Genomic DNA, 19,790 nt, shown 5'->3' with positions numbered 1-19,790 from the left:
ACCAGACTCCGTTTCCTCTACAGATTCTGAGAAATCTGACAGCGTCCACGTGAGAACCGTTCAGCTAGAGAAGCATGTTTCCCCACCAAAGCTGCTCACTGAGCTCCCAGCTCCACCTCAGGAGCAGGCAGTCAGCTGACCATCATGAGTTTGCAATCCTGGACTTTGCACTATCACCTACTCCGCGCTACCAGGCAGCTCTCCTGTCCCAACGCAGCGTCCTAAGGAAACCATCACTCAGGGCACAGTCCCTATCACCCTCTCCCCAGCCCTGACCTGCAACCTCGTGTCCCAGTCAGTTCAGCACAGCACCTCCAAGGCAGCTTCTTCCGCCCTCCCACGCAGCCCAGGTCCGCTCCCTCCAAGACCGATCCCCTCATCCCGCACAGTGCCTCAGGCTGCGCTGCACCCTGGACCAACCTCCATGTCAGAGATGCAACGGGACTGTAGAGTAGGGCAGGACACTCGCCCAACTTTGCGGAAGCTGCACCGGTGAGGACTAAACGCCAGAAAGGAATTTCCTGGACGGCTCCCTGTGATGTCACAGTCGCATGGACTACATTTCCCAGAAGTCTGGGCGAAGGAATTCCTGCAATCCTTGTATGATGATATTTACTCTCCCTGGGTTGGTGTCTGGCTGCCTGCAGTACAGTATAAGAGGAAGAAGCAGAGTGCCCTAGACAGCAGTTAGGCCTGAGAAAAACCAATTGCACGAATGTCTGATTAAAGCAAGCTTCATTTTACAGGTGCACCAGAAACTGGCCCGTTGGCTTTCTCTCCCAAAGTCGGTATTTCAGAGAGCAGCCCCTCAATGCCTTTTGAGGCCCCTTAATGGGGAAGGGTTAGGGTTATAGAAAACAGATGTCGAAATAATTGGCCGTTAGAACGGATGAAATTAAAAAAAAAAAAAAAGCTGAAGTTCAATAGTACATCATGTGGGAGGGGAATCATCAAGGTATCCGGAAAAACATTTTCGTAAGGCAAAAGCACAATCATATCACAGGTTATTTTTGTAAGGTAAATAAATGGTGAGCATACTTCATGGGGTCACAAGATCAGCATAGGTTGAAACATGTTTTGCAAGGTACTGTGGTCTTAGAAAACAGAAACTTATTCTTGCAAGGTATGGAGACTGTATAACAATGTGGTTTCTTAACAACAATTTGGCTATTGTTTTGGTTTCAAACAGCCATGGTTAGTCAGTCTGGTGTTCACCTCCAGATAATCAACTCAAGATGTGTTAATGTGTGTCAAGACAGAAACAGTAGGTTTACAGGTCATGTCTGGTCTATACATTCTGATTTTAATCTTACTACAGCGTTAAAAATCACATTGACTCAGTTGTACTTTAAAATGATGAAGCAATACTGTGTGGAATAATCTTTTCTGTACATTGTGAAGATCTGTCTTTGCCAAGGCACCTTCTTATTAGTTTAATAAAGACCTCAATGGCAAGTAGCTAGGCAGGAAAGGATGGGTAGGATTTCTGGGGAGCAGAAGAGATGAATGTTGCTGATTGGAAAAGTCAACTATAGGCAGACCAAATCAGGCATACAGAATTGTAGAAAGGTTAAAAAGAAAAAAAAAAGCCATGTAGATTAATAAGGGCAGGTTAATTTAAGTTATAAGAACTAGTTGGGGATAAGCCTAAGTTAAAGGCCAGGCTTTCATAATTAATGAGAAGTCTCCTTGTCATTATTTGCTGTCTGGCAGTCTGGACAAGTAAGTAAAACTATACAACACACTACCTTGGGAATAAGAAGTATCTTTTTAAGAAGATTCTGAAAGCATCCTTGGTGTGCTTGAATGTGTTCATGAACTTGTTCTAACTCCCAGGGTACTCCGAGTGGCAATCCATGCCTTTCATTTGTCATGCTCATTCCATAGATGGATTTTTCTTTGGGCCACCAGCTCTCTCTCTCTCTCTCTCTCTCTCTCTCTCTCTCTCTCTCTCTCTCTCTCACACACACACACACACACACACACACACACACACAAAGAAAAAAAAGACACGGAGACTTATTATTAATTAGGAAAGCTCAGCCCATAGCTAAGGCTTGTCCCACTAGCTCTTATAACTTAAATTAACCCGTTTCTATTCATCTACATGTTGCCACATGACTTGTTGTTTTTACCTCTCCTCCTACATGTCTTGTTCCCTTGGAGTCTCCCTGGTGAGTTCAACTTTCTTCTTCCTGGAGCTCTATAGCTAGATGTGTCTCTGGTCCTGGGCCTTGCAGTCCCATGTCCTTCTTATAAAATAATCACACAGAGGCTTAATATTATTTATAACTGTTTGGCCATTAGCTCAGGCTAACTACTGACTAGCTCTTACACTTAAAACTCAGCCCATTTCTGTTAATCTGTATGTTGCTACATGTTCCGTGGCTTTACCTGTGTGCCATTACATGCTGCTCCCTGGATGGCGGGCTGGCATCTCCTGACTCAGCCTTTCTCTTCCCAGAATTCTCCTTGTCTGCTTATCCTGCCTATACTTCCTGCCTTGCTACTGGCCAATCAGTCTTTTATTAAACCAGTGTACAAAAGCATTATCCCATAGCAGAATATACTGTTATTTGAGTAGTAGAAACTTTTAAAGCTTTGGCTTTAACCATATGCTTAAAAATATCTATATAAAGAGCAGGTTCCTTTGAACCACACTGTCCCATTTCTGTTGAGACAGGGCACTCACTTCTCAAGTTCTTTTATTACCTGTCCCTCCATAAACCAGGGGCTCTCCTGGCAGGTCTGCAGCACCCTTAGACAGGATCCTGTCCCCTTCAGTCCCAATACATACCAACTTCAGGTCCCTGTTCATGGCGCCACTCTGCCGAGATCCAGCCTTGGCTAGGGTTCAGGTCCAGCCTTGGCTAGAGTTCAGGTCCTGAGACAGGGAAGGGGTATCAGTACAAGGAAAACATCTGATCACCAAGCGGATTACACTCAAGTGGCCCCAAATAGCTCAGGTTGCCTTTATTTATACTTAGAGTTTTCTCTTACCAGGGTTACATTATTGGCTTCTATTTTTGACTTTAACAAATACGTCACAATTTAAGGAATACATTGTGATCATTATGAAAGCCCCCATTGTTCCCCTTTATGCTTCCCCAGATACACCTTCCACCCCCTGCATAACCTTATTCTAGACATAGAGTTCAGCATTTTTGCAGGCTTAATTAAATATTGAGTGAGACACATCCTGCTCTCACAGCACGTATGTCAGCTGGCAGCTACTCATGACTACAAAGTTAAAAAGCAATGGGCCTGGACACAATGCTTTAAGGACAACAATATTCAAACCCAGACAATTCTTTCATGTCTGCAAGATGTATTTTTATACAGCTCCCTTTTGTACAAACGGGTCCCATATCTCAACCTCTCTGTAAAAGGCAGATCTTGAAAAAGCACTCCTTTCTCATCTCACTATACCATACTTCTTTCACCAATATAAGCTCCTGTGTATGGTAAAGATGGATCTACCCATCCCACATTTGGCATTGTATTTTTTCCTCCGGGGGCACACGAGATCCTACCAACAATTCTATGCTTGCTATCCAGGGAACTTACTCTCAACAGTTGGCACCATGTGCATTCAGGGAACTTACTCTCAACAGTTGGCACCATGTGTATCCAGGGAACTTACTCTCAACAGTTGGCACCATGTGTATTCCTGAGGCTTTCATCAGAGTCTGTGTACACATGCTCTGTTCTCCTTTCCCAAACTGTGAAACATGGTTAATTTTCCAAGGGTTGTTTTCTCATATGTACCTAACTATCTTCATTGAGTCAGAAAAGTTCCCAGGGTTGGGAGTTGTAGTTAGTAATTCCAGATAAGGGATTTAAGAAGTAATAACCACCTGCTGAATCTTAGGGCAAAGTGTTTGAAAGGGAACAGAATTTCCAGGGAAAATTACAGTTGTTGCATGTGTGACTGACAACATAAAACTAAGAACTGCCCAAAGCATCACCAATATAATGAGAGGAAAAGAGCCTGCAAGCTGCACAAATTTTGCAAATTCCTATGCTGTCCTGTGGACTCCTGGTCCTTGCCAAGTGAGAGTGCATTTTCACAGGTGCCTGTTCTGAGGAAACCCATTGTACAGGTAGTCATATGCTGATCCAAAACTAGGCTGTACAGCTCCCAACAAGGGACCTCTTTTACACTGTGTGATACAGGTGTCACTTCTAGATTAGGGCCCTCCACAGGCTAATATTCCCTACACTTCAACCAATTTGCATCTGTGTATTATTCTCCATCTACCACACAATATTTTCTGGTGGGTGTGGAGAGGTGCCTGACTCTGGGTATAAAGATGAAAACTTGGGTTCATTTAGTTCATATCCACTTATTAGAATAACAGCATTCAATTCTCCCTAGGGCTTATCATCTAGCCAGGCAAAAGTATATCACCAAATTAGAATCACATCAGTTACCATTTGTGGAATAAGCTTTAAATCCAATCAGAAAGTGATTGGTTACTCTCATAACTTTCCTGTCATTATTGCTCTATGGGCACTGTTGTTTTTTATCTGAGGCACAGCAGCTGCACCTGATGCCATCTCTGCCTCAGCTGATGACTGTGTCTCTGCAGCTGCTGCCTTGACGCTGAGGCCTAAGACCGGAAGAGCCTTCCTGTAGTTTTAACTAACTCTATCCTTTTATTTTACCAGTAAGGATTCAGGAGCCAGATGCTGGGTGAAAACCTGCTAGCTCAGAGAGACAGAGATTCTTACACATTGAAGGGAAATATTACAGGAGCTTGGATGACTCCACTGGGAAAAACAACAGTAACTATGACACAGGCCAGATCTCAGATTCCAGGTACCCTGTGGCCAAAGTTATGACATGTAAAGGTTTCAGGGAACATTTATAGTTACAGAAGAAAGAGACTCATTAATCAAGGCAAGTTTCAAACACACTGCTTGAACAAACTGTTGGAGGTTACAGCAAAGAGAAGTCTACTGTTCTCTGATGACATTCTTAGCATTTTTGCTGTTGGAAGTTAGACATTCCTGCTGTGGGATGGTCTGTATGTCAAATTGCTCTGATTGGTCAATAAATAAAACACTGATTGGCCAGTGGCTAGGCAGGAAGTATAGGCGGGACTAACAGAGGAGAATTGAGAGAATTCTGGGAAGTGGAAGGCTGAGGAGGAGACACTGCCAGCCGCCGCCATGACAAGCAGCATGTGAAGATGCTGGTAAGCCACAAGCCACGTGGCAAGATATAGATTTATAGAAATGGTTTAATTTAAGATATAAGAACAGTTAGCAAGAAGCCTGCCATGGCCATACAGTTTATAAGCAATATAAGTCTCTGTGTTTACTTGGTTGGGTCTGAGCGGCTGTGGGACTGGCGGGTGAAAGAGATTTGTCCTGACTGTGGGCCAAGCAGGAAAACTCTAGCTACATATTTCTGTTGACATTCAAAAATAACTAACTGAATATTCTCTACTATGTATTTATTTGAGTTGGAAAAGATCTGAAGTGTTAGCAAAGATTTTTATGACACTTCACACACTCATTTGATGTGTTTTAAGGGTTGAACAAATAAACTTTTTAAGACATTTGTAGGATTTCTCTCTGGTATGAACTAATATCATGTGTTAAGTAAGGATAAAAGATTAACAAAGTCTTTGTCAAATTCCCCACACTTTTAAGGATTGTCTTCAGAATGAATTTTCTTTTTTTGTTTATGTCGCCTAAGGGATGAAGATGATGAAAAACATCTGCCACACTCTTCACACTTGTAAGGATTGTCTTCAGAGTGAATTGCTTGATGTCGGCGAAGAGATGAAGATAAGTAAAAACATTTGCTACACTCGTCACACTTGTATGATTTCTCTCCAGTATGAATCGTCTGATGTTCTTGAAGGTTTGTAAAGTAGGAAAACCTTTTGCCACACTCTGCACACTTGTAGGGATTGTCTTCGGAATGGATTGCTTGATGTCGTCTAAGGGATGAAGATGAGCAAAAACATTTGGCACACAACTCACACTTGTGTGGTTTCTCACCAGTATGGACTGTCTGATGTTCTTGAAGGCGTGCAAAGGAGGAAAACCTTTTGCCACACTCTGCACACTTGTAGGGATTGTCTTCAGAATGGATTGTTTGATGTCGAATAAGGGATGAAGATGAACAAAAACACTTGCCACATTCTTCACACTTGTAGGCTTTCTCTGCAGTGTGAACTGCCCTGTTCCCAATGAGGAAAGCAGGTTTACTAAATCCCTGTGCACTCATTTCACACTGATAAAATTTTTCTGCAATATGAACTCTCATGTGTCTCCAACAGGCTGAGTATTTACGAAAGGCTTTGTGACATTCTTCACACTTGTATGGTTTCTCTCCACTATGAATTCTTTGATGTACCTGAAGGCGTAGAGAATAAGAAAACCTTTTTCCACATTCTTCACACTTGTAGGGCTTCTCTCCAGAATGAATTCTTTGATGTTGCTTCAGCATTGAAGGATAGTAAAATGATTTGCCACATTCTTCACACTTGTAGGATTTCTCATCAGTATGATTTTTCTGGTGTATAAAAAGTGATGAGCGAGTATTAAAGGTCTTATGACATTCTGTACACATGTAGGGTTTGTCTCCAGTATGAAGTCTCTGGTGTATAGAAAGTGTTGAGCGAGAACTAAGGGCCTTACCACATTCTTTACACTTGTAGGGTTTTTCCTTTGTATGAATTCTCTGGCGTTGAATATGTAGTGAGTTGCAGTCAATGGTCTTGTTGTAAATGTTATAATCATTGGTTGTTATTCCTGTTGAGCAAAAGTTGAGATATGAACAAAAGCTAAGAAATATTCTTTATTCTCATAATGCTTACTTTTATATGGAGATATTTACTCATACATATTGAAGATCAATAGAAACTATACAACATTTCAAAACTGATAGGTAGTGAGCATAAAAGATATAATATTGTAGATAGGAATAAACTATATTCTTACTAGAAACAGGGCACAACCAAATAGAATATAGACATAATGGCATATTATTAAAGTTTTAATAGTTAAGTAAGTTGTGGAGCATTTTACTAGCAGAAATAAGCCCCTTAAAGAATAGAAATGTTATATGTCCAGACACCCATGAAATTATAAAGTATCCAAACCTGGAAAAGAGAAAGTTAATTGTGATTGTGTAAAAATACAAAACTTTTATTTTCCACATAGAGTTTTACTTTGGAAGGTACAAAAGATATGCTCTGCACAAGAAGTAGATGGCCCACGAAAAAATTAAGTTTATAGCTCAAAAATTTGGGACAGTAATTTATGTTTTATTTGGATGACAAGAAATTATATAACTGAAACATATTGAAGCATGATTAAAAAACACTTCAAGTTCACCTGTGAATTATAGTAATTTTGCTGAGACAACATATTTTTCAATGAATAGATAGACAAAATGATTGATTTCTTATAGCACAAATCCTAATTGGTCTTAACAAAAAGCCAGCCATATACCAGGGTAAATGCTGAAAGATCAGTAAAGGAGCCAGCCACTAGAGAAACTTCTTACCTCTACTTACTCGTCAGCCAGAAAGGGGGAGAGATCCTGTCTCTATGAATACTCAGACTGAATGGCTCCAGATCCTGTCTCCGCCTGCCCTATATTTCTGTCTCCACCTCCCTAGTGCTCGGATTAAAGGTGTTAGCCACCACCACTACCTGGCTGTTTCTCTTTTAGACAGATTCTATCTCGTGTAACCCAGGGTGGCCTTGAACTCCTGATCTTCTTGCTTCCTCCTCACAAGTGCGAGGATTAAAGGTGTGTGTCACCACTGCCTATCCTCTAGTGGCTAGCTCTGTCCTCTGATCTTCAGGCAAGCTTTATTTTTTAGAGTACTAACAACATTTCACCACAATTTCCTTTTTTCTTTGTTTTTGCTTTTTCAAGACAAGGTTTCTCCATGTAGACCTTGCTGTCCCAGAACTCACTATCTAGACCAAGCTAACCTCAAACTTAGAGATCCACCTTCCTCTGCCTCCTAAGTGCTGGGATCAGTGGAGTAGGGCACCATACCCAGGCAATAAGATTATGTATTTGTAAGATTTATTCATTTACAGGAGTAAACAGCTATTGAGCACTAAACAGAGAGACAAGGAAAAAGGCATGAAAACAGGAAACTGGTGTTTACCTATAGAGTGGAATCTCAAAGCAGAGCTCTTAGATATTTTGTAATCTTAGCACTGTCCTTATGTACTTTATCAATGTGTTTTATCCATCTACAGAAATACATAGGGGATGCATAATGAGTGATTATAGGCTATATATTGCTGCAAGCCACATGAAAATGTAATGAAATCCAGCTACTATCACAAATACTTCCAAATATTAAGCCATGGCTTAAGAAGTCTTAGTGATATTTTAGCTTTTGTATATATATGAGCTAGTTCCTAAAATGATTTTCTTGTGTGCTTCTAAGAACACCCAACAGTGTATTTATCTAAAAATACCTATCAAGCATCCAAGGCAAATGTTCTCCTAAACTAAGGTAACACCCTTATGGAAACAACACCTGTCTCCTAGGTCAGGCAGATAGCTTTATTTCTTATGCAATTTAAGGTGAGATCCTCTTTTCTTATACAGCCTTACTAACATTATAGTATCCTAACTTCTTACCTAACCACTTCAAAGAATATAGACTGTGCACATAAATTCCCTTTTCTTGATATAGTAACCTATCATTAGCTCTCAGTTGACCTCCTCCTCTACCACTACCTTTTTGGGTTGTAAAAGAAAGCCTAACAGTCACTGCCTGTGGAAAATTCTTGTCTGCCTTTATGACCCTGTAGGAATTCAAGTCTGGTGACTTGGCTGGAGGGGGAGGATTACTATTGCTTGGGTTTATAACTGAGTACCTCAGAGACTTGGATGGAGAATGGGGAGGGATAAGGAGGATTTTGACTAGAGAACTTGAGGCTGAGATGAGAAGAACCTAGATGAGGCAGAATTAAGAGATCAGAGAATTAAGATAGAACTTAGAGGGGACAGCAGATAAAGGTAGAGAGAAATCAGGCAAGAAAGGAGCTAGGCATGAGAACAGAACTGAAGATGTGTAGATAGGATGATGAGTGATGTCACTCTGTATGCTGTGAATGTGTTGCTCTGACTGGTTGATAAATAAAATGCTGATCGGCCAGTAGCCAGGCAGGAAGGATAGGCAGGATAAGCAGATAAGGAGAATTCTGGGAAGAGAAAGGCTGAGTCAGGAGTTGCTAGCCAGACACAGAGGAGGCAAGATGTGAAGGCAGAACTGAAAAAAGGTACCAAGCCACGTGGCTAAACGTAGATAAGAATTACAGGTTAATTTAAGTGTAAGAGCTAGTCAGCAATAAGCCTGGGCTAATGACTGAGCAGTTATAATTAATATAAGCCTCTGTGTGCTTACTTGGGGGACATGAGTGGGAGAGATTTGTCCCAAACACCAGCCAGCTGGAACACAGGAAAACGTCCAACTACAATAGGATTTTATCCCAGAGGAATAAATTAGATGGACAAAGAGCATGGTGTACTTAGATTCATTTCCTGAAAATAATTCTTGCCCTTCACAGTTCCTCATCTGGGACCCTGGGAAGAATATTATTCAGGCTGGTCCTTTAATAATATTTGAGAATACACACCTCCAAAATAATACCAAAGAATATCAAATTGCAAAGTAAAGCAAACAATTTTGAAACCACAGAATTTGGAAAGCTTATTGGTGATCAATTAAACAAATACTCCTAGCTACAGACAGTTTTAGTCTTTGAATATATATCCACGAAGGGCATACGCTTTAAATCCTTATTACTGAGTGTGAAAAAGAAATTCTTTAAAAAATATCTTCTTCAAAGACAGAGAACTCTGATGGGGCCACTTTCTTCAGCATGAGTATAAGTGACATGAAAGAACCTCATGTATGAAGTTAGTTTCTTACAATGGTTTCACACCTAGATATTTAGAAATGTGTGCAATTTTCAGATATGTAGAAAATAGTACAGAGTCTGTTACTGAACTGTCCAAAGTAACTATTTTGCCTGAGTTTTACCCAACTGGTCCCCCAACTAAACAATCCTGATGAGAAAATGTTCTCAGGCAGCCTCACGGGTAGGTTTGGAAGATTAACTGTTTTACAACATAAAACAAATTGTTTGAACCAATGGAACTAACCATTTTGGATTTGAGGACACCAGCCTGTGTGTGGTATGATGTAATTGTGGGTTTGGCTTTATAAAGCCATTGAAACTAGCGTTAGAGAGTGCTGGAATGACCTATGCATTTCCTGACACAAAACCCAACTTTGTCCTTCTGGTCCTCCAATGGGGTAGGTGTGGGTATTTTTGTCTTGTCCAGATTCTGGTAAAAATCCTGACAAGAATTCCTTCCATAGGTCTTTGTCTAAGAGTAACGATGTTGACTGAAGAGGTAATGGATAAAACTCAGTTAAACCCACACCTTCTGTCATTTCTGTGGATGCTGAAGGAGTGACTGTACAGTCCACTCCATCTTTGCTCTCTCTGCTCTTGTTCTGGGCCTTACACTTTGTCACCTTTCCTGACCCTCCTTGTGGAACAGAGTCAGCCACTCTCTGAGCTCACTGTGGATTCAAGGCTACTGGAAGTTGTGGGGTTCCTCTGTCCTCCTGCCTGTTCTCCATGGGCAGTGCCAACATCCTTTCTGAGGTTGTATTAGTGGGTCTGGGAAACTCCATGTCTATTCCTCTTTAACCTGCTCATCCCTCACACCGAGATCTCCCTTATGATATTCTCTATGATGAAACAAGCTACTTAATGTAGAAGGTCTGCAGGACTGACTTAGACTTTATACACTATAAAGGGTTCAAGAGACTGAGGTTCCCAGTTCCTCCATGAATTGTGTTTATATTTAAATTTTGTTTGGTATAAAAGATTTTCAGTTCAACACTCATAATTTTAGAGTATGAAATTTTTAACAGAGATGAATTACTTTCATTTATTAAGTCCTAATCTGATAAGAGTCACTAATTTATTGTAAGCTGTTACAACAAAGATAATTATGACATAATAGTTAATGATGAGTCACCTATTGAATGATGAAATAAACATAGTGTGTCTAAAGGTGTGTTTATATTCATGCTAAATACAAATATAATTCATTTACAGAAACAATATTAGAGAGAAATTTCTACCTTCCATTATACAGTACTCTGTACATGGCATGAAAGTTAAGCCTAAAGCAAGTAACAGAATCAAATCTAAGTTCAACTATTTTTTGCTTACTATGGAATAATATCAAAATTAGATGTACTTGAAGTAACTGGTTATTGGGCCAGGAGTGATGACATATGCCTTTAATCTCAGCACTCAGGAGCTGGAAGATCATTTTGATTCAGTGCCAGCCTGGACTACAAAGCCAGTTTCAACATAGCCAGGGCTACGCAGAGAAACCCTGTCTTGAAAACAACAACAAAACAAAAGCATATAAAACTGATTATTGCAATTGAACGCTTGTATGCTTGAGTAAAAAGCGTTAAATCTACACTACACTTGCATGGCAGGACACACCCAGGATAGATTACCACACGTACCCTCAGATGGGACACAAACCTACTAGAAATAATGGCATTCTAGTCTCAACACAAGATAAGGATGCATGGGGAATAGGACTTGTCAGTGTCTGCTGCTTCTGTCTCCCTCCAGCCCATAAACCAGACCAGGAAATCCTATGCCTTATCTGTAGGGAAGACAAATCACTCCTCATGTCCCATAAGACAAGGTGTGTATTCTCTCACGCTGAGGAGGATCTTAGACTCTGCACCGCATTCTAAATGTGTCAAGTGCAGGAGGCCTGCTCTCACCTTTTAAAGGCTTCCTATGAGGAGGAAAGAGGATAAGAAATGTTTTAGATAGAAAGATAATGGAGAAGAGAAAGACAGAAACACAGGATAGCTTTGGGAAGACTTCTGTCTCTTCAAAGGGCCTTCTTATAACAATGCCAAGGGGTGGGGCAAAAGACCTCCCCCTTGCTAGATCAAAGCATACCGCACAGCCAAGTGGAGACCCTTCCAAACATCTGGCAACCATGCCCGTGGTCCAGTCATTCCCCTATGTAGCCCTGCTGGGTAAAGCAAGCTCATATCTCACTAGGAAACCTCTGTAGATCTCCACAGCTGCCCCTTCTTAATGTATTAAAGGGCCCGTCAGACCCCTCAGATAGACTGTACCTGCCTTAGGTCATTCTTCTTTTCTAGTCAACCTTACCTGTTCTTGAGATACACTGTCCATCAAGCATACTCTGTCTTAGATTGGAAGCTAGCAAGAAGAATGTTTCCCATCCCTGACTACCAGCCTCTCACAGGGGAAGTACACAGCTAACTCAGCTCTGACTTAGGTCTCTACTAAGAGCTTGCAAATAGTTGAAACAACCACAGCAATCCCTAGGGCTGCCACAGACCCCAGTAAAGGAATAGAGAATGACCAAGATGGAATGTCCTTTTAGAATGCATTTAAGATGTCTATAACAGCCTTAGCTATGCCAAGCCCTTTTTTAAAATCAATGCACCAAATAAATCAATAAACTTCAGATGCAACTGCATCAAACTTAAAGACTCCTTAAGCTTCACCAAACCATGGTTCATTAATATCAACATATTTCTAGTATGACTATTACTATACATATTTACAATTCTTACATTCAAAAGCAAACTCTCTATAGGACTAGTTTACAAACTTTAGAAAACATCTAAAAGATATCTCTTAAAAGAATTACTTACATTTTCTTCCAACAAAGCAAAGGGTACATGAACCGTGAGTCACCACAGTTAAAACTGTAGGTGAACTCAAAATTGTTTCATTTTTGACGTTTGCAAAGGCTCAGTAAAGTCAGTTCTAATTATAGTCTTAAAGTAAAGTCTTTTCTCCTAAAAGTTTGGAATCAGAGCCTAATTTGTCAGCGGCTCTAGAGTCTTTGTAATCAGCTCCCTTGACCCTGGAATTCCGTGAGTGCTGCTGCCAGGGGGCTGCAACACTCTGGATAATGCCACTGCTCTCCCCATCCCCTCCAGCCACCTTCCCTGCTGGGCCTTCTTAGCCATTCAGGGACCTGGGGAAGTGGGCCCAGTGGCAGACCTTAGCCAGTAGCCAGCTGGGGAGCAGTCCCTTTACCTAAATTCATTGCAGTTCCCCTGAATACAACAATTCAACTAAGTTCAAACAAACATTGCTGAAACTTCACTCCCAGCTACAGAGCCACTTTTTTTGTTTGTTTGTTTGTTTTTTTTTTTTTTTTTTTTTTGGTTTTTTCGAGACAGGGTTTCTCTGTGTAGCTTTGCGCCTTTCCTGGAACTCACTTGGTAGCCCAGGCTGGCCTCGAACTCACAGAGATCCGCCTGGCTCTGCCTCCCGAGTGCTGGGATTAAAGGCGTGCGCCACCACCGCCCGGCTGTACAGAGCCACTTTTAATTTAGCTTTCCCTAGGATGAAGATGGAATTACCACACTATGAAGATGGAATTACCACACTGAGCTGCCTTTCTGCTCAGCTAGTAAGACTCAGGAACCATTTCTTAAAGGAGCCATGCATTCGTTTGCAGTTAGTAATCAGAAGCGGTGTGGCTCCAGGCTCCATTTCATTCAGTCTGAATGAACTGTCAAAAGTGACTCTGGTTTGTCTGAGTCTTATCCAACTGTTCCCCACCCCCACATTGTTCGAATCAACAGAACTGAAACTGCTGAGCCTTCTGCCCCTCCTGCCTCTCTGAGATGGAATTGTGGGTTTGGCTTTATAAACCCAATCGTGCTCACTTTGGTATGAGATGTTTCTGGCATGAGTCTGGTCTTAAACTCTGTAAATAAATGACTCAGAGTCTGACCAGCACAGAGTTCTCTTTCCCTGAGTCTTACACTACAATGGAGAATCAACAAAAAGAAAAACCTTGGAAGTCACTGTAAATAGAAGCACAGCTCACTGTTGAGGAAATACAAAGCTTAAGACATTTAAGCCATCATAAACTTCTGAGAGATGTGCTCCTTAGATAACAAAGACATGAAGGAGAGACCTAAAGAATTATTCCCATAGGATCATGTTTCAAAGCAGATGAGAAAGCCTGCCTTTCTACTGGATATTTGGACCTCAACTCTGCCCCTGAACCCCTCATTCCTACATACCTGGGTGCACAATGGCTGCTGCTTGTCTCTTCACATCTGAAGATTCTTGTCTTTGCTCCAGAAATGTCACCAGGTGTGGCTTAGACACAGCAAGACCTGTTTGCAGAAAAAGGGAACAAGATTGTTTATGTGTTCTTTTAATTAGAATTGACATGTGCCTTCCAGTAAATGGCTTATAAGGAAAGAGATGATGTAATAAATGATTGTAGACAATCAGTTCCTTAAATGTTTTCTTACAGGATAACTATATTACACAAGGAATTAAAAAGCATTCTGAGTTTCATTTAAAGGGAAAAAAACATTAAAACTGAATTGTGAAACACTTTCATTAACAAGTGTACTCCATGTCTCATGCCATTGAATTTCTAACAGTCCCACTGGAGTGAAGGAAACATACATCCAACACAGAAAGGTTAAACACAAAAAGAAAAACAGTGAAATGATTCTTTTTCTTTAATGATTTATTTTTATTTTTTATGGGCATTGGTGTTTGCCTTTGTGTATATCAGTGTGAGTGTGTCAGATCTTGGAATTACAGACAGTTGTGAACTGCTATGTGGGTGCTGGGAATTGAACCTCAGTTCTCTAGAAGAGTAATCAGTGCTCTTAACCACACCAGCCCCAAAATGATTCTTAATACAGCAATCTCCCCAATTTTTCAGAAAACGAAGGATTTGAAAATGACTGTTGAAATGCTCCCATGAGATACCATACAAAGTGAGGAAGCTACATGTTGATGGTGAAATAAGAATTCACAATATATGATCCTCACCAAGGAACACAAGGTTGCTGTAATTCTCCAGCATCACATCCCTGTACAAATTCCACTGAGCATGCTCCAGGCATTCCTTCTCTTCTGCAGAGAATTCAATGGCCACATCCCCAAAGGACAGCATTTCCTGGAATAAAGATCAATGAATGATACTGCACTTTAGTTTAAGTAAATCCATTAATAATATAAATACCAATATACATTGGGCTAGAGAGTTTTCCTGTCTAAGGGGCATTTTCTTAATTAGTGATTGATGTGACACAGCACAGGGCATTATGGGTGGTGCCTGTCCTGGCCAGGCATTCCTATATGGTAGAGGAAAGTAGGCTGGGTAAGTATTCAAGAAGCAGTGTTCTTCTCTGGCTTCTGCTCCAGTTCTTGCCTCAGGTTCCTGCCTTGAACTGTTACCTGAAGTCGTAGTCTAAAATAAACCCTTTCTTCTCCAACCTGTCTTTCATCATGGTCTTCATCACAGCACTAGAAACCCTAACACAGGCATCATGTGCCTGTGGACACAAATCTAGATTTTTCCCAGGATGAAAGAAGCTAGAAATGTTTCTTACATAGGTGAGTACTATTCCTCAGACATGTCCAGTGTGGTCACATGATCTCACACTGGATCCATCTTCAAGGAAAGTCAAGGCAAAAGATCCTATAAATTCAGTTGAGCACGATCCATTTAAGACAGAAATATAAAAATGAATGCATCCACAGAACATACATTTAGTACCATATGCTACTATACACCACACATACACACATTTCTCACAGGAGGAAGTCATGGTTGGGGAGAAGGAATTCCTCAACAGTTAATATGCACAGTCATGAATGTGAAGTGAAATGAAAATACAGAGTCTGATGCAGCAGCTCGGGCCATCATCTGGGTTTCAGGATTTCTACAGATTCACTAATGGTGTAAATGATGGTGACAAGGGACATGAGAAGGAGCAGGCAGGGGAGGAACTCACAGACTGAAAGTCATTTAAGTATCCGATCACGTGAGAAAACAGGCAAGTACAGGACTAACAACGCTGTTGAGAATTTAACATAAAATACACATCATTTGATCTTTTAAACCATTTTGCCTTTCTGTCATTTCTGACAGGTGTTGATTGAGGTGTTTGCGGTATTCCTAGAGCATGTTTTGCACATGTGACAGCTGTGCATCTCTGTGCTGAAGCTGAGAAGTACAATTGCTCATGCTATTTCCTGATTTCAAAAGTTGCTAATTTTAGAATTTATACTTTTCACATTTTATTGAGTAAAGTCACAGAATGACCTATAAGAATACTAACACATTATTTTTCCTTTTTATCAATACAAGAAATATCAACAATTTATGTAATAGTGAGGTATTTTGTAATAATTTCATGGTTAAGCTTTGGGTCCTCTTTCTTAGATACGGTATCATTACCTCCTCAAACACTATGTTGCTGGCTTCTGCAATGTACCCTACACAGAAGTATGTCACTTCCCTTCTATCTCGTTGCAACTTCTCTCATGTCCCCTAAGAGTCAATTATATATAGTGTGTTATTCTCTAATTACTATTGTTGCACGCACAGAGCACACCAACACACGCACACACATATAAATATGACTGGCCGATTCCGTCCCGTATTGCCTGTCTGTATTTTGAGGACTGACCACTTTTTACTGGATAAACAGTGAGCACTCTCATCCTGGGAAAGACTAATTCTCCCTCTCTCAGCAGTTCTCAGGTGTGAGTGGTGGGCAGTGCACCTCTTAACAGTATAGCATTTATGAGGGATTTCACCCAATATTATCAATGGCAAACATTTCAGGGGCATTTGAAACTGGCAAAATTCACTTTTAATGGGGAAAAATACAAATTATGTCTGGTCTGAGGGGCTACATTGCCATTCATTAGAAATTGCTACACATTCTTTCTATAATTGGGAGGTGGACATAGAACTCCACTTGAATAGAGGCTAGCCTAGGACAACAGAATGAACAGAGTAGATGTAATAAGAACTCTTGCACCCCCTGTTGGTGTCCCTCAGAGTTCTTTTCAGAGAGTCACACAAAACTGAAGACTAGCAGGACATTGGGAAGTCAAAATGATATGCAAAGAGAAGACTGGATTCCTGGTCAGGAACTAAAACATAATAACCCTCCATTGAAAATCGCCGATCTACCGATTACATAACACAGTGCTTTCAATACACAGCACACACATCATGAAGTAGCAACTACAGGATCTTTGATCCAGATAACTGTGCCATGAAACAATCACTACTTTTTGTTTCAAGCCATGAAGTTTTGCAATTTTATGACTCAGAAAGTGGATTAAACCATGAAAAGATATGGGAGACCAATTATAGTATCTGTTTTGCAAACATGAATTATATAATTATAATTTCAGTTTCAAAATAAGTATCACATGCTTTGCTTTACATAGTAGATGTATTTGTGGATTTCAGTAGAGATGACAGAGATGTGCAATAGAGTAGACTCAAGTTTCATTTCTATCACAGGTTTGTTTACTTTAAATCACATCAATACACACAGTCTCTGAGTTCTTCCTCATCTTGCTGACCTGACACAAAAGCCTGGCACTGGAACCCAAGGCCATGTGAGTTTTTCATCTGTTCCTCGACACCCTGCTTATGGACTAGCTCAACAAGCTCAAGACCAGATCGAGACGTTGACACAACCGTTGTGGTCCACCCTACACAATCATTTTGGGCCAAGCAGACATCCTACCATTTTTACAGTTAGTCCATCCTACATTAAGGATGGAAGACCTTTCAAAAGTGAAGAAAACCCAGCCCTCCAGGTGTGGCACGGAGTCAGCTTCTCCAGTTTCTTCTTTCTGCAGAGGGTCCCTCTGTGTGTGTGGGTGTATGTATGTTCTCTCACCCCCAGTCAAAGTTTATCTATTGCAGCGGATTCTGGCAGATCTATTTACTGCGTTCCAGAATTTACATGCCACCTGTTGCGCCTCAGATGTTTTTCTTTCCTACTTCTTTAACTGGTAGACAAAATGAACACAATCAAGAGTCTGTAGGCCGGCTACAGAGTTCAGGAAGGACCAGACCCCGTTTGCTCTACAGATACTGAGAAATCTGACAGCGTCCATGTGAGAACAGTTCAGCTAGAGAAGTATGCTTCCTCACCAAAGCTGCTCAGTGAGCTCCCAGCTCCACCTCAGGAGCAGGCAGTCAGCTGACCATCATTAGTTTGCAATCCTGGACTTTGCACTATTATCTACTCCGCGCTACCAGGCAGCTCTCCTGTCCCAGAAGACCAAGGCAGACTCGGGCTGCACGCGGCATCCTAAGGAAACTATCACTCAGGGTACAATCTCTATCGCCCTCTCCCCAGCCCTGACCTGCAACCTCACGTGACCCAGCCGGTTGAGCACAGCACCTCCAAGGCAGCTTCTTCCGCCCTCCCACCCAGGTCCGCTCCCTCCAAGACGGACCCCCGCACCCCGCATAGTGGCTCAGGCTGCGCTGCACCCTGGACCAACCTCCATGTCAGAGACGCAAGAGGAATGTAGAGCCGGCAGGACTCTCGCACAACTTTGGAGAAATAGCACACTTTCAGCCAGAATGCACAAGTATTGTTTCCGGAGTGGGTCCCTGTGATGTCACAAGGACCAGACTACATTTCCCACAAGTCTGCGCGTAAAAATTCCGGGAACCCTGGTTTGGTGATATCTTCTGTTCCTGGATTTGTGCCCAGCTACTGTAGTAGAGAATGTGCAGAAAAAGCGGATTCAGAAGAACAGGGATGGGGAGAAGGTTCATCAGGGACACAGAAATGGTATAAACTGCTGCACAATGTTAAAAGTCCAACTCTTTCCCATAATCCATCTCAGGATTTTCCCACCTGTCAGTAAGTCTCTTGAAAAACTTTAAACTGTTAATCTATGTAAGAAATTCATTTTTTATGAGAGCTCTACTAGAATTTTACCAGTGTCTCCATGGTTTTTCACAAACACAGGTGCATATTCTCCACCATGTATGCTAGGAGCTCATGCTTGCCTCCTCTCTCCTCTCTAGGTAGAGGGACACAGCTCCTTGGATCATACTGGTGTGTATAATGACCACTGGCCCATTATATGTTATTGGAATTCCCTATGCAGAGGTTTGATCTGCCATTTTCATTTTCCTTTGTCGTCCATGATACTGAATTATTTCCTGTGTGACATTTTAAAACTTGAGTGAATCTGCCTTGAATTTCACTTAGTTTCCCCAAATCAGGACACAGAAAGTCTTCGTTCTCAAATGCAAAGATATAAGACATATCAAATGAGCTCATTGATGTTTGACAACAAAATACCTCACTTTAAATCTTTACCCTGGCAATCTCCCCTAGGTTTACTTTCATTTCTTACTAGGAAAGGCAATTAGTCCATTCCTCAAAATCTCCTTAGACTTTAATAGTTCCAACACTGTCAAAGTTCAGTCTCTTGAATTTGTCATCCAATTGCATATCCCACAGTGTTTACAACATGCCATGGAGAACTGGAAATCTGCTATTGCGAAGGGAGAAGTAGCCATCTACCAAGCAAAGACAGGAACACAAGACAGAAATGTGTGAAAATCCAAATACTACAAGATCACATGCATGGCACCTGAAATTCTTGATAGGATCATCAAGACCGAAAACTGTGTCAACCTAAGTACCCGCTTGGGTAGTGAATTACATATAGCCTCAGTCTTGGGCTTGCTATGGTTCTACAAGAGAATACAAAGGCTTTCCAATGCATCTTAGCTGTCAACTGCAGTGTTTCATGTAGTGACCTGTAGATGGACTTTTTTGTCAGGACTGTTGGCTCCCCAATAATGACACAGAGACATATTATTAATTGTGAAAGATCAGCTGATAGCTTGGGCTTGTTTCTAAATAGCT

General features: G+C 41.2%; 1 protein-coding gene and 1 long non-coding RNA gene across 2 annotated transcripts in view; one reads left to right on the top strand and one right to left on the bottom strand.

The window, feature by feature from the left end:
* LOC131921951 (uncharacterized) overlaps positions 1 to 6,502 on the top strand; it is a 58,989-nt gene extending 52,487 nt beyond the window's left edge. Inside the window, exon 2 of the long non-coding RNA XR_009382157.1 lies at positions 5,708 to 6,502. This is a non-coding gene — a long non-coding RNA (uncharacterized LOC131921951). The remainder of the gene's footprint in view (positions 1 to 5,707) is intronic.
* On the bottom strand, positions 5,446 to 18,500 carry LOC131921939 (zinc finger protein 58-like). Its single transcript, XM_059276690.1, has 4 exons — positions 18,403 to 18,500; positions 14,908 to 15,034; positions 14,136 to 14,231; positions 5,446 to 6,771 (listed from the first exon to the last, which is right to left on the bottom strand). Exons 1-4 carry the CDS (start codon positions 18,406 to 18,408, stop codon positions 5,657 to 5,659), a joined length of 1,344 nt encoding a protein of 447 aa, XP_059132673.1. The 5' UTR covers positions 18,409 to 18,500; the 3' UTR covers positions 5,446 to 5,656.
* Positions 18,501 to 19,790: the final 1,290 nt, after the last annotated feature.

Source organism: Peromyscus eremicus, chromosome 11, assembly GCF_949786415.1.
Source record: "Peromyscus eremicus chromosome 11, PerEre_H2_v1, whole genome shotgun sequence".
Lineage (NCBI taxonomy): Eukaryota > Metazoa > Chordata > Mammalia > Rodentia > Cricetidae > Peromyscus > Peromyscus eremicus.
Note: the sequence above shows the minus strand (reverse complement) of the source record. Positions and strands in the feature narration are given on the sequence as shown.

What these genes read in the sequence shown, in the direction of transcription:
- LOC131921939 (XM_059276690.1), bottom strand. An exon ending in CAGCAACCTTGTGTTCCTTG is followed by an intron (nt 14,232 to 14,907) that starts GTGAGGATCATA and finishes TTCTGCAAACAG; the next exon opens with GTCTTGCTGTGTCTAAGCCA. An exon ending in AGCAGCCATTGTGCACCCAG is followed by an intron (nt 6,772 to 14,135) that starts GTATGTAGGAAT and finishes TTTGCTCAACAG; the next exon opens with GAATAACAACCAATGATTAT.